The sequence below is a fragment of the Coturnix japonica genome, chromosome 12, assembly GCF_001577835.2.
Source record: "Coturnix japonica isolate 7356 chromosome 12, Coturnix japonica 2.1, whole genome shotgun sequence".
Taxonomy (NCBI): domain Eukaryota; kingdom Metazoa; phylum Chordata; class Aves; order Galliformes; family Phasianidae; genus Coturnix; species Coturnix japonica.
In genome coordinates this window covers 9403912-9416760 of record NC_029527.1, presented here as the reverse complement: position 1 = coordinate 9416760, position 12849 = coordinate 9403912, and the positions used below count along the sequence as shown (strand labels likewise).

The window sequence follows — 12849 nt, the reverse complement described above, 5'->3', positions numbered from 1 at the left end:
ATCCTACTGGATGAAGTTACTGAGTTACTATTTTTCATCATTTAGGATGTGAACAAAACTAGTCATAGAAGCCCAAGACATCAATGAAAAATAGCGCTAACTACAGTGAGGCAGCACTGGAGAATCTCATTGGCTGCGGTCACGATCCTATTTATTTCCATTTTAGAACACTGTTGTTTGTTTTAAGAATTAAGTACAAGATAATAGTTATGTACAAATGGGTATTGGAGTGAGAGTTCACATAGAAGTAGTCTCTTCTAATCTATTCAAGCAGAGGACTGGTAAAGTAAAAAATGCTTAACCAACCCTTAGTGCAATCAGTTTGCTAACTGCTTAATACATTTTAAGGACCTAGATGCTTGCAATGTTTTATTCATGTTTTAGTAGAGTTCTCTATTATTAAGTTCAAATATTTTTAATTAAGAAAGAAGTACAACCCTCTGGGTAATATTCAACCACGTAGATAGCTGGTAATTAAACTTTCTGCACGTGTAACTACATTAAACAATCTTGAATAAATCATTTGAGCCTATAAGAACACAAATATCATATATGAAAAATATATATAAACTTAAACAGGTTTTGTCAATCTACCAGAGAATTTAAGAGTTTAATAAAAAAATGTATTTTATCATAAGGGGAAGATGCACAAAAAGACAAGATAAGCTTTTAATTACTAAATTAAATATTCATTTTAGACAAATTTACAAGTATCACAAAAAATTACTTCTTACATCAGAAGTTTATTCTACACATCAAAGTAAACTTCATCTCAAATTCTCTCTTAAAAAAAAAACCATCCAAGATTAGGAAAAGTGTGAAGAAGCTCACTTGTAATGGTCACCTAGAACTACAGAACATGTGGTCCCAGCTATTCTTTTATAATACAAAGAGATTGTTATAGAGAACATTATAGATTGAAAGCTTTCACAACAGTTCTTCCTTCTGAGTGTGGTACTTCAAGAGTGAGACCATTACAAGAAAGGCAAACAGACTGACCATCTGGATGAAGCCAAGGAGGCAATCAAGTGTTATGAGTTGTTCTGTAAAAAAGATAATCTAAAGATCTGTGCACCTTTCTTCATTGGCATAAGAGACAAGATCAGAGTCAGGGAATGTTTCGTCTTCCTAATAAAGAGGATGAACTAAACACCCTGTCAGTTCCTAGCACATTTATTCCACTTGATGCTAGTTCATTCCTTTGTTTTAAGGACTGCATGCCAATAGATTCATATGAGGTAAGAAAAATAAGGAAAAGCTTCTCTTATTGTAATCAAATAAATGAATTACAGGAGGTTTCTGCATAGGAAAATTACCCAGAAATCAACACCTTCAATAAGATCAATGACAATTTTAGCAGCTGTAGATCTAGCAGAATGCTAATGTGCCAAAGCAAAGCAGACTTTCCACATAGAATGTAGTGAGCTCAAGACATAGTAAAGCAAATAAATAATAGTAGCTAAACTACTCACTTGCATGTAGAAATGTCTAGAAAAAACACCAGGTATTATTGTGGAATTAAAATGGTGGTAATGCCGCAGGACTCGGGAATGAAGTTTAGAGCTCCAAAACCAGAGGTAAAAAAAGGGGGTAACAGCTGTGCTAATCGTAGAGCTCATGCATTGAGCAATTCAACTGCTGAGCATAAAATAAATGCCACCTACTGTCATTACTTTTTAATATGTATACACTAGCAAATTACTACAGTAGTCTTTAAAATTTAGTGCTGACACGTAGCTTTCCAGATAAATTCTACGCTGTGCTTTACAAATAACTGTTATGTTGATAGTGTTTATGATACTATGATAACTGTATGATTAAGTTTATTTCAAGACCTATATCAAACGTTTGGAAATCCAGCAGCTAAAATTGCTTAAACTTCTAGAAGCTTGTTTGAATAATAACAATAATAATCATGTTTTTATTACACTTGAACAGCAACTTCACCAAATAACCTGAACCCAACCAGGGGTCAGTAACAGCTGTACCTTTCTTCCTGTAAGGATACATGCACAACCTTCATTGCTGAGCAAGAATGTGTTAACTAATCTATCCTAGTAAATGTTTTGACTCCCTTCTAGCAATACAACTTCAAGATTCCCCAAAGGCATTCATTTAATTGGTATGTTCTGCCCCATGACCCTGTCCATATTGTTGACTTGTCTATTTTGTTTCATAGGAGTATGACTGGAAGAACTACCAGTCATGTAGACTGAGTGCATCTGAACTGCAGATGCTGGCCAGCATGAAGAGGCAACAAAACGAAGAACTGAAGGATACAGAAATCTCACATGGGTTGAGTGCATCAGAAATAGACAATTGTAATGTGAACATAAGCACAAGCAGTGATGATACAACAACCTGGAATTCTTGTTTCCCACCAGTAAGTCTAAATCTACATTATTTAACCTAAAATTCTAAGGGTTTTTTTTTATTATTATTTCAGGGGTCTCAAATATTAATGTTTCTTTGAGTAGTCTCAAAATCTGAGGTATCTTTACCAGATGTTTTTTTAGAACTCATTAAGTAAAACACACAACCTAAACATACTTGCAGCAGCAGCTTTTTGACCACTATGAAAACAAATACCTCCTACTCATCTCCATGGAAGCTACAACAGATACAAAGAGCACAACAACACTATTTGTTAAATCAAAGCCCATGCACCAGTAGAAGGTGTGATAGGGCCTTCTACTGGGACAGGAGCCCAATTATAAAGTTATTAATCAGGATTTAGTTTAGAAGACAATACAAGGAAAAATCAGCTTACCCGTTCCAAAAGCTGGTAGAGAATCAAGAAGAGCAACACCTCAAAAAAGAAACACTGTTCCCTCTGCTGCTAACCCTTAAATGAGGGTGAGCCCTGGGTCTACCCCTTCTGGTCGCTCAGGGGGCATTGCTTGCACCTGTGCTCCTTGGATTAGCCATGCCTTCTCACCTGGTGTTCAGTCAGTGGTTCAGGTTGTGACCTAGCAATCCCCATATCAAATCTCAATTTCAAAACACTATTTTTCAGCATAGTCACCACCATTAGCTATGCATTTTTACCAGCAATGAACAAGAGCCTGCATGCTGCACTCATAAACATCCATGCAGTGGTGACCCACTGTTTTATAGCTGCTAAGATGGCATCATTGCTAGGAAAAATTATGCCAATACAATCCAGTTTTCACTGTGTTCACACCCATCATTTGAAGAATACTAGTGGGTGCCATTTGTTCCTGATGGAGGAATTCAATGACATACCTTTGCTTCATATGTGCTTCCATGTCAGATGCTGTTCTGTCAGGCTGCTTGTCTGTTGCCATCTGTCAAAACAACAAAATTTAAGAGAATATTGTTGGGAAGGTTCAGCCTCTGCTGCCATATCACTAACATCTACTTCTGACATTCTGGGTCAGCATAATAAAATAGGAGGCATTACTTTCAGAGCAGATCTGGCATGTATTCATTCTTCAAATCCTGAATAATCACATAGGCTGTACAGCTTGTCAATAGCAGCTGACAACCTGCAGATGTGTGATATAGTACTTAAAAATATCTTCAGAATGAATGAAACCCATATATACCAGTCAGCAATTGTGTTCTAGTGTGAGTAATGGAGAATAATTGCTTCTTACAATGATAAAGTCTCATTACTAAACTGCTTAAAGGACTGAAGCAGGAGAGTAGAGTCAAAAGCTGCAGTAGTTCAGAGCACTTAGCGTGTGATCCTTCTGTATTTTACACCTTGTATCATTACTTGTCCTGGCCCAAGGTGCTACGAAATCTCACAGCTGCACTATGTGACAGAGTGCTGTTATAAGGAGACTATTCGTTACAGTCCACTGAAAAGTATTGAATGTATGAAATCACAGCATAGCATTCCAGCAACTATAGCAAGATATTTTGCAGGAGCTGCTGTAAAACCAGATAACCTCACACTCCATTTATATCACAGCAACATAGCTCTTACTTTATTACAGGTGAAACAATAATAAATAATGAATGTGTCTTAAGTAAAGCCCACAGCTCTCACAGGCGGCTCCAGTGTTAGGAGAGTAAGCACTGCTGCATGCCCCAGTCTGAGTTCTTGTAAGGTAAATGCTCTGAAATGTTAGCTGCAAATTATCTCCAGGGACCTACAGGGCCCAGACAGAGCTCTGTAGTCTGGGTAGCACTCTCAGTCCTTTGGTCTGATTTTGCGGTGGTCCCACATGGAGCAATTGATGGACCTTATGGGTCTCTACCACCCTGGGAAATTCTATTCTATTCTAAATGATTTTTTAAAATGAAAGGTACTGCTCCAGTACTTAAGGAAGCACAAGGTGATTGCCAAGAGAGCTATTGGATCTCACTGCCTTCATAGTTTCTGGATGCTTTCAGGCAAAAAAATCAGTTTTAAGAAGTGTTTAGATAGAACAGGTTAGTCATTTAAATTGTAATTTGGGTAGCTGTAGTGTTCTGTTGGCTTAGAAATCTAGAAATGTCTGCTAATTTCATGTAGCTGTTTTAGTGAATCTCCACACTTAGCATTCACACGTGCAGTAAATGCGATATTCTGTGCAGAGATAGACTGAATCATGGAGAGATCGAAATACAGCCTATCCAGAGCAATTAGAGCATCTCTGAATGTTGTTCCTGCTGGATTTCAGTCTTCTGCTTTTATGTCCCCTCATCTTTGCTACTGCCATCATTCAGGCAGAGTCGAGAGAATTTGCAGATGATCAATCCCTCCAAAATCCAACACACAGACTGGGGAAGAGTTTATATGTATCTGCAGCCACCTACCGTTGCTTTGTCAAATGATTTTAGCTGCACAGGAAAGAAAGAGAAGTAATCCTCATATCAGAGCTTGAGAAATTAGGGACAGTTTGAAATTCTTGTAATGATTAACCTTTCAAGCTTCCATGTGTTTCCAGGTAGTATCTTTCTGATTATTTAAATCAGTATTATCTACTGCTTTGCCCTGTGCTCTTCCAAGATAATAATAAGAAGTACTTTTTATTCTAAATTTTCATTCATCTTATAGAACCTTTTCGTACCTTGTTTGAATCTATGGCAACAGCACCACCAGAAGGCAGATTTTTGTGTGTCTTTCATTTTGAAATACATAGGACGCTTTGTGAGGCAGCGCAGTTAACCAGTGAACAGACACGTCAGGGTAATATTTTATAAGTCAAACACATTTTAGTGAGGTTTTTTTTTCCCATCACTTGCCTCTATCTGTGATTCCCAGAGTCACTGAAAATCTTCACTTATTACTGACTAATGAATCTCAGCAACGCTTCTGAAGTAAAGGCACAAAGATCCATCGTCTGGATCCAGGCTGCAGTTAGAACAGATGTCCTTAAAAAACTATCAAACTGCTATACTAAAACTGTATTTTACAACCTACGATAGCTTAGCAAGAACCGAGTATATGCTGTCAGGAGAAATTGTTGAAATGCAAGTTGTTTAGCAGATGCTGTAAACCATGACAGCCAAAAAGAAATAAAACGGCTTTGAATATTACACATTACCCAGCGTAGCTATCAGCTATAAATATAAACTGCTGCTTTTTTTGTGAAATGAATTTTACTTTAAAGGAGAACTGCGACTCCGTGCAAAAAGTGCGTGGGGCACAGGGCAGAGTTCCACGTTAATGATCAATATATGTAGAACTGCCTATTTTAGAAGCTGAAATTTGACTGAATGCTTTGTGAAATTTCAAGATAAATGAAGTTCGATGTAGAGCTTTGCAACAACGTGCGAGACAGCTCTGTGTATTGCAGAGTATAATGTGAAGTGGATATCTACACATATGTGTATTATCCAAGAATTATTGGAAAGCTTAGGAAATAACTCTGCTTTAATGCATTGCTCTGTTCTGGAGATCCAATGAGATCTTCCTGCCCTGACGGGGAAATTCAGCTTCTTGGGTTGCTGTTTCCAGACAACATCAGACACCACTTTAGGTGCAACACAAGAATTTTGGAGCAAGATCACATATAAGAGAGTTTAGAATATTTTCTTGCCTGTGCTCCCTTATTCTCAGTCAGAAACGCAAAGGAGACTGAATCGTAGAATCACAGCATCATTAAGGTTGGCAAAAAACACAAATACCATCCAGTCCACCATCAAACCACCCCCGCCATAGCACTGCCCGCATCCCTCAGTGCCACATCTCCACGGTCCTTGTGCACCTCCAGGCACGGTGACTCCACCACTCCCTGGGCAGCCCACTCCAATCTATGAGGGTACCCTCAGATTGCTAATTGATGGATCCTAAAAGCTGACAGCGGTGTAATGCTCTGTTCTTAGGCTCCCGAATATGCTCACCACTTAGATGTGTCTTTCAAGTACAGAGCACACACAGAACACTAAAATGTTCTTCAAGCAACTGCCTAAATACAAAGTCATTAAATAGGTTTTGAACGAGAAACCACTTGAAATTTCAAGGTTCTCACTTAATTTTGGGAAGGTCTCCTGCCCTCCATTGTGATGATTCAGAAAAGAAAACACTTAACACAGAAATGGTCTGACAGAACTGAAGTGTGACAGACAGGAGGAGTGAAATTTAAACCCGGAATTATTCCAGCTGAGAGCTCAGTTTGACAGCCCCTGGAGGGATCTATTCACATCAAGTCAAATTGCAAAACTGAGGCAGACTATTCTTTACTATGAAATGAGACTAAAAATTATTTAGACAGATATTTTGGTTCATAGACTGACTAATTTACCTTCTGTCTCATCCACAGTCTTCCACCAGCCATCACTTGGGAATTGCACCGTCCATGACCAGGCAGCGACTTATATTTGGCAGTAATTAGAATGTCATTCATCCCAAGCATAACATCTCTCCCCACTTCCTCAAACAATGAGAACATTCTCTTTTTAATTAATTTCGATAAAGATGCAGTTCCTTTCATAATATTCAGTATTTAACATCACAGGAACTAACTTGGACAAGTACTTTTAATGTATGCTTGTATTCTCACTTGTTTCCGCATTTGCTTCAGTGGTTTCTTTAGAGCTGTCCTGATGCACTGGATGATGTGTTGGGGTCTTATCTGCAAACATTACATATATTTTGAGACAAAGTGTATCTTTATATTTTTCATATTAGTTTATGAATTTCAGCGTTTCTGGCAAATAGCTGTTTTAATGCATAAACACCAAATAATTTAATGTAAATCACTGAGGGCACAATATTCCAGTTGTTGGGTAAGATTCACCCTTCCCTCTCTGTGTCCTGGCCCTGTCCCCACACTCACAGCAGAGAAATGACTGCGTGGTCGACTCCTTCATTCATATGTATTTCCACCCAGATAAGAATCATCTGTTAAGTTATACCTTGGCACAGTTAGGATCTGAATATCCCTTTTAAATTTCGCAGATAAGATGAAAGACCATAAAATTCCAATATCAGAAGCCGCAAATGCGTATCCTTATAAAGGCTCTCTTACATACTTCTGAACGTACTGAAAGAATATTTGCAAAGTTATTTTCTCACTGTTATTTTATGTTTTCCATAGCCCGTCAGTCAGGAGCATCACTATCAGAAAGAAATGAGCCCACTTTCACATTCCAACCCACGGTAAGATTCCATTTATAGCCCAGGCAGTAAGAATTCAGTCGGAGTGTTCTGAATACTAAATGTGACGTTCTTTGATTTAATCTTAAATCTCCTTTCAGTTGCAGCCTCCTCTCAAAAAGCTTTACTATTGCTCTTTTTAGTCTTTGTCTTCAGCCTGCTTTAAGTCTGCTTTGTCCCAGAATGCAGGGCTGGATTCAACACGGTTGAGATGTACCCTGTATATTTAAAGGAACCGGCACAGCCCTTGCTCCTACACGTGCTTTGATGCGTGATTCAGCAACTCTTCTTCGTCTGACATTTGTACACTCTCACCCATTTTTTCTCTGTCTGTCTCTGCTTTGTAGGCTCAGAAGTAAAATTGCACCTCTGACTGCAGGTGTCAGGGAATCCATTTGTTAGAAAAGGTTTTAATGTTACTTACTTAGAAAGGACTTTTCAATAGATAACCCAGTCAGGACAAGGTGCCATGTAATAGCACTGTGGGATAGTTCAAACCAATCCTGTCTGAAGTGTATTTTGGATGTCAAGTTTTTAGTCTTATCTGTTCTGTTTGGAATCAGCACCAAAAGCCCAGTGACTTTAATGTAAGATAAGATGGGGATGTGAAGACAAGGGGAGATGGTGGCTGAAGAGAAGCGATGAACCTTCAGACAACCAGATTGAACCGTCCTGTTTCAGAACTGCCTTGCACATGTGAAAGCCCACAAAGCATCACTTTGCCAGTTCTTGAACAGCCTGAAAAAGGAGGCGAACTTAATTCTTAAAGCAGTCCTGCTTCCCTTTCCATTGGTGTGATGAACACAGATTTTGCATGTCTGAGTTGTAGCTGGGCAATGCAGGCATGTTGGGAGGGATCTGAGGAGAGGCTATTTTGGAAATGACTGCCAGATAGTTTGCTCCATTTCTTTTCGGGATACCAACAGTGTGAAATTTTATGACAGTGCACTGCCAGCCAATTGTGCATCACAATATGCATTTCTTCGCACACAGATGTTTTCAGTCACTTGTTTTACTTCCCAGCCACGTTTTTATTATCTTCTTGTTAGATTTTATGGAGTGAACACTATGAAACTTGCTGTGCAAGTTCACCCAGATGCATCACTTATTGCAATGTACAGCCATATGTTTCTTAGTACACACAGCATATTACTGGAGTTCAAGTACAAGCCTCAATTCCTGTCCCATTTCATAAGTAAACCTACGTGCCAATACTGTTCTAGAAAACCTCTCCACCTTCTGTGCTACTTACCCAAGGATCTATCTCTGTCCTTACTAATTGTGGACAAAGTGGGTGGAGACACTTGACTACAGCCCACAGGTTAAGTTATCTGGTACCTTGCAACTGACCAGGACTTCTATTCCAGAACTGATTTCCTAATTCTGACGGTGTAAGAATATCCCACATTTTAGCACAAGCTGCATTGCTTTCCTACTTCCAGCCAATAGGTTGAGTCAGATTCTATTATTCTTATTTGTGTGATAAAGCAATTTGGTACTCGGCAGGTTTTATATACTGAAAAAGAGAAGAAGCACCGTTATCTGTAAAAATAAAGCATTTCAGAATATTGAGTTTAGATGATCACCAATGAAAACTTATATTTCCATACAATAAAATCTAAAACAAAATGGTATAAACTACAACTTTGTTCCTGTGCTGTTTTAGTCCAGTACACACAGCAGACAAATTTACATAGAAGTCATTTTCGAGAAATTCAGGCAAAGTATTCGTAAAATACCTGAATATGTGGAAGTGCCTCATAAATTCAGTAGCCTTTGTGAACTGCCAGGAAAGTACTATTGGGCTGTAAATAGAGAAGATGACAAAATTAGGAGGTCAGTTTGCATCATGGTGTAAAAACTGGAAAAGATGCGTGCGGAATATCGCGATTCACATCGTTCACTTTCATTTGTAATGGAAAGGATCAGCAATGTTTTCTGTGTGTATGTGAGAGAGAGAGAAAATTCATGGTAATTTTATAACTTAGTACTTAAGGTATTTTTAAAAAGCCTGTTTTAACAAATAATATATGGGCAAGTGGAAAATACCTCAATCTTTGTGAGCCTTTGATAGCTGTGAAAGTGAACATGTGAGAATATCTGAAAAGCTGACGTATCCTGTGTAGATCAGTGGGTATAAACACCACCGTATGAAGAGAAATACATTATGCACTTACTGATAGAACAAATGGTTTGTTGTAAAGAGCAGTAACGAGTGTGACAGGTCTGAAGTAACCTTAAAAGGCATATTAGTTGTATTTTCTGGGAAGCGGAGAGAGCAATGTAGCAGCTATTGTCCAGTGAGTGTAGCTTCTATCCATTAGAAGATAAGCCAGGAAAGAAAGCAACTGTGAAGATAATGGAAATACAGTCAATAAAAAGACCCAGCTAGACTCATTTTCCAGTGGATCCACTGGGTGAAGGTCATAAGTCTGCCAAGAATATTACTGCTGCAGTACAAATCATGCCCACATCATGCTGCTTTGCAAGGCACAGAACCGGTGAATGAAAGGAGGCAGACAGACTGCAGAGGCTACAGAGCCAGGTGAGCAAGAAGGTGTGCGGGGTCTGGAGCCTTAGCAATGCAGTTCCCCAGGCTGACTGGCTGTACGGTCCAAGCTGAACTCCATAACTGCTTCTTTTCCCTCCAGATAGGAAACTTATTAGCTGTTACTTCTCCCTCCAGAGCAGGGGCTGGAAACTGCTATGCTTATAGTAAGCATTTCAGCAGCATTGTCCTCCCAAATGTTTGTGTGTTGTAGAAGATTTGGAAGTTGAATTAAAGGAAATGCTGGAAGAAAGTTAATATCCCAGAGGAGCTGCAGCAATACTGAACTGCAAAATGAGGAACTGTTCTGTAAAAAAGATATTCACCCTAATTGTATGAATAGATTTTCTGAACTACAGATGCTCTTCAGAAAATTTATTTCTGATAAAAGCTGATTTTCCATCTTTGAGAGGTATTTTTTTAAGTTGAAAACCGTCTTTATAAGCATTGCCTCAGCAGCTCCTCAGCTGCCATCCTGCTCAGCTCTTCCCAATCTACCAAATTAGATTTGTTCCTCTGAAGTTCAAGCAGCTGTTCACAGAAACCATGCGAGGGCAGGACATAAATATTTCAGCACATGGTTAGGAATCTGTTCTAAGGAAGGATGTTTTACTTCAGTAATTTTATATAAAACGTACACAGGCGATTTTTCATTTAGGTTTTACCCAGACATTTGGTTCTATATGTTTAAAAAATGGGAATTCCCATAGTGAGTTTTGGGCATAAAGATTGGATGATAGTAAATATCTCCCTGATATGGACTATGGCCGAGAATACACACAAGATCAGCACATACAACACAGGCTTTGTTGTATGAGAAAGCTTATGTGCCAGTGGTCTCCAACTAAAGAATGAGTGATCAAGGCATGTTTCATTCACAAATTACTCTTTTAAATTAAAACTAAGAAAAATCCTTGGTTCCCAAAATGTTAATGAAATCCAGTGATGTTATGAAGTGTTTATGGGAAACAGAAGCTGCAGTTCAGGTTGGCTTTTTGTTTAGATTTGTGTGCTATCTATGAAAAGTGTCACACTGCACTGTAGTTTAAATCCTTGAAGCTTTGCCTCTTGTGGATGTGATAGGAAGTTCCATGTCTCTATAACAGGCTGATAAGGGCCTGCAGTCATTGGCAGATGATAAATAGTCATTGACCCCACCTCACGTTGGTGTGGTGCAGGCTGACTAAAGCAAGCTGTCCTATCATTGTAACCTACATGTGTTCCATTAGAATGACTGGTGTGTCATCATTCTGCCTTCTAATACAACCCGAAAGAATAAAGTAAAAACAGTAACATTTTCTTGTCATTTTCTGGTGAAGGTATCTCTCCAGTGCAAGAAATTCATATAGCAAAAAATGAACAAGCAGTATTTGCCTTTTATGAGTGTTCCCTATTAATTTGAGAAAGTAAATTCATTTTCCCACTTTCTTATAAAGTTTCCGATCATTTTCACAACCAACTCCTGCCATAAATATTGCCATGATCACAGCACATGAAATTGGCTGACAGCATCAACAATTTTAGCACACAACCACAAACTTTGCAAACACTGAAGTACAAAAACTAAGATACGTTCGGTTTCTAGGCTGCCATTCAGGTATTTTCATCTGCCCCAGAAGATTAAATATGGCAGTAGCTGATGCATGTCATCCTACCACTCACATTCAGTTAAGATTAAGCTCACCTATAGAGTGTTGCAGTAGAAGGATTGTAGTTATAACATTTATTTTTGCTACACCAGAAGTTCTCTACCACGCATGCTGTAAAATTCAGTTGCAAAATGTATTTGTCTCCCATATTTGCAGGCGAGGGCAGAAATGGTGTAATAGCTTGGAGCTGAGGAGGGGATTTAAAGAATGAGCTTTACAAACAAAGGAGCGTATTTATTTTTCTGATTCATTAGGAGATTAAAGTCATACAACTCCATTATTTCAGCAAAACAGAAATTATTACATTAGGAAGTATTAGGAAATTACACAACAGTTGTCAAAATAAGTGAACAAGAACAATGTATCACAGAATGTACTTTGCTTTTTCATTGTACTTGTTCAGTTACTTTACTCATCCGCAAAATGGAGTAATTTGCGATAGATCTCCCCGTCGTTAATCTGAATTAGCAAAGTTCTGCTGCATTTGTCAGGCTATAATATGCATGAAAAAGAACATGACAATAGAAGCAAATGGCACAGGAAACATCTAATTGGAAAGGTTACGTTTTTTAATCATGATGGTAAAAAGCTTTGCTGCAGAAAGATTGTTGAGAACCGAGTGGGTGACATGGAAAAGCTTGTTAAAATAATCCAGAAATGACTTTCTCTTGTATGGGAATCTGAGAACATGAAGTCCTGGCAGCATACACATGGAAGGCTAAAAGACTAAAATATAAAACATGGAAAATGCTCCTAACCAGGTGTTCTGTGCTCGGGATGAAACAGAAAAACCCAGAGCTGCATACCCTGCATTAGTCTTGTTCTTGTCTCCTGTGGTCCTCACTCATGTTAACAGGCATGATCTCTTACAGCAGCAAAAGCAGCATCACACAGATGTTTTAGTGCCCCCAATGTCCCCTGTACATGTTTCCTTGTTGTCATTGTTGCTTTTTATTGTGTTGTTTTTTTTTTAATAATTCCTAGCCATATTCCCATTATTGCAATGGGAGAGAAGTTATTAAATACTTACAGTTAAGGAGTGCTCTAAATTGCTTGAGAACACTGACATGGGGCAGGGATTTGAAAATGTCAGCACA

At 38.5% G+C, this 12849-nt stretch overlaps 1 protein-coding gene and 2 long non-coding RNA genes across 11 annotated transcripts in view; 1 reads left to right on the top strand and 2 right to left on the bottom strand.

Moving 5' to 3' along the window:
• Nucleotides 1-3296, bottom strand: part of LOC107319793 — a 52582-nt gene extending 49286 nt beyond the window's left edge. The window contains exon 1 of the long non-coding RNA XR_001557943.2: nucleotides 3247-3296. This is a non-coding gene — a long non-coding RNA (uncharacterized LOC107319793). The remainder of the gene's footprint in view (nucleotides 1-3246) is intronic.
• The window catches only part of CFAP20DC (CFAP20 domain containing), a 57926-nt gene that overhangs the window by 34615 nt on the left and 10462 nt on the right, over nucleotides 1-12849 (top strand). For 5 of the 9 annotated variants that reach the window (XM_015874917.2, XM_015874916.2, XM_015874915.2 and 2 more), the window contains exons 15-16: nucleotides 2180-2383; nucleotides 7497-7558. In XM_015874917.2, the coding sequence (XP_015730403.1) occupies nucleotides 2180-2383; nucleotides 7497-7558 (266 nt within the window). Of the gene's footprint in view, nucleotides 1-2179; nucleotides 2384-6719; nucleotides 7085-7496; nucleotides 7559-7902; nucleotides 10983-12849 lie in introns of those variants that run through there. The other 4 variants (XM_015874919.2, XM_015874922.2, XM_015874921.2 and 1 more) reach the window with 3 other exon arrangements.
• LOC107319795 overlaps nucleotides 9295-12849 on the bottom strand; it is a 28843-nt gene continuing 25288 nt past the window's right edge. Inside the window, exon 3 of the long non-coding RNA XR_001557946.2 lies at nucleotides 9295-9360. This is a non-coding gene — a long non-coding RNA (uncharacterized LOC107319795). The remainder of the gene's footprint in view (nucleotides 9361-12849) is intronic.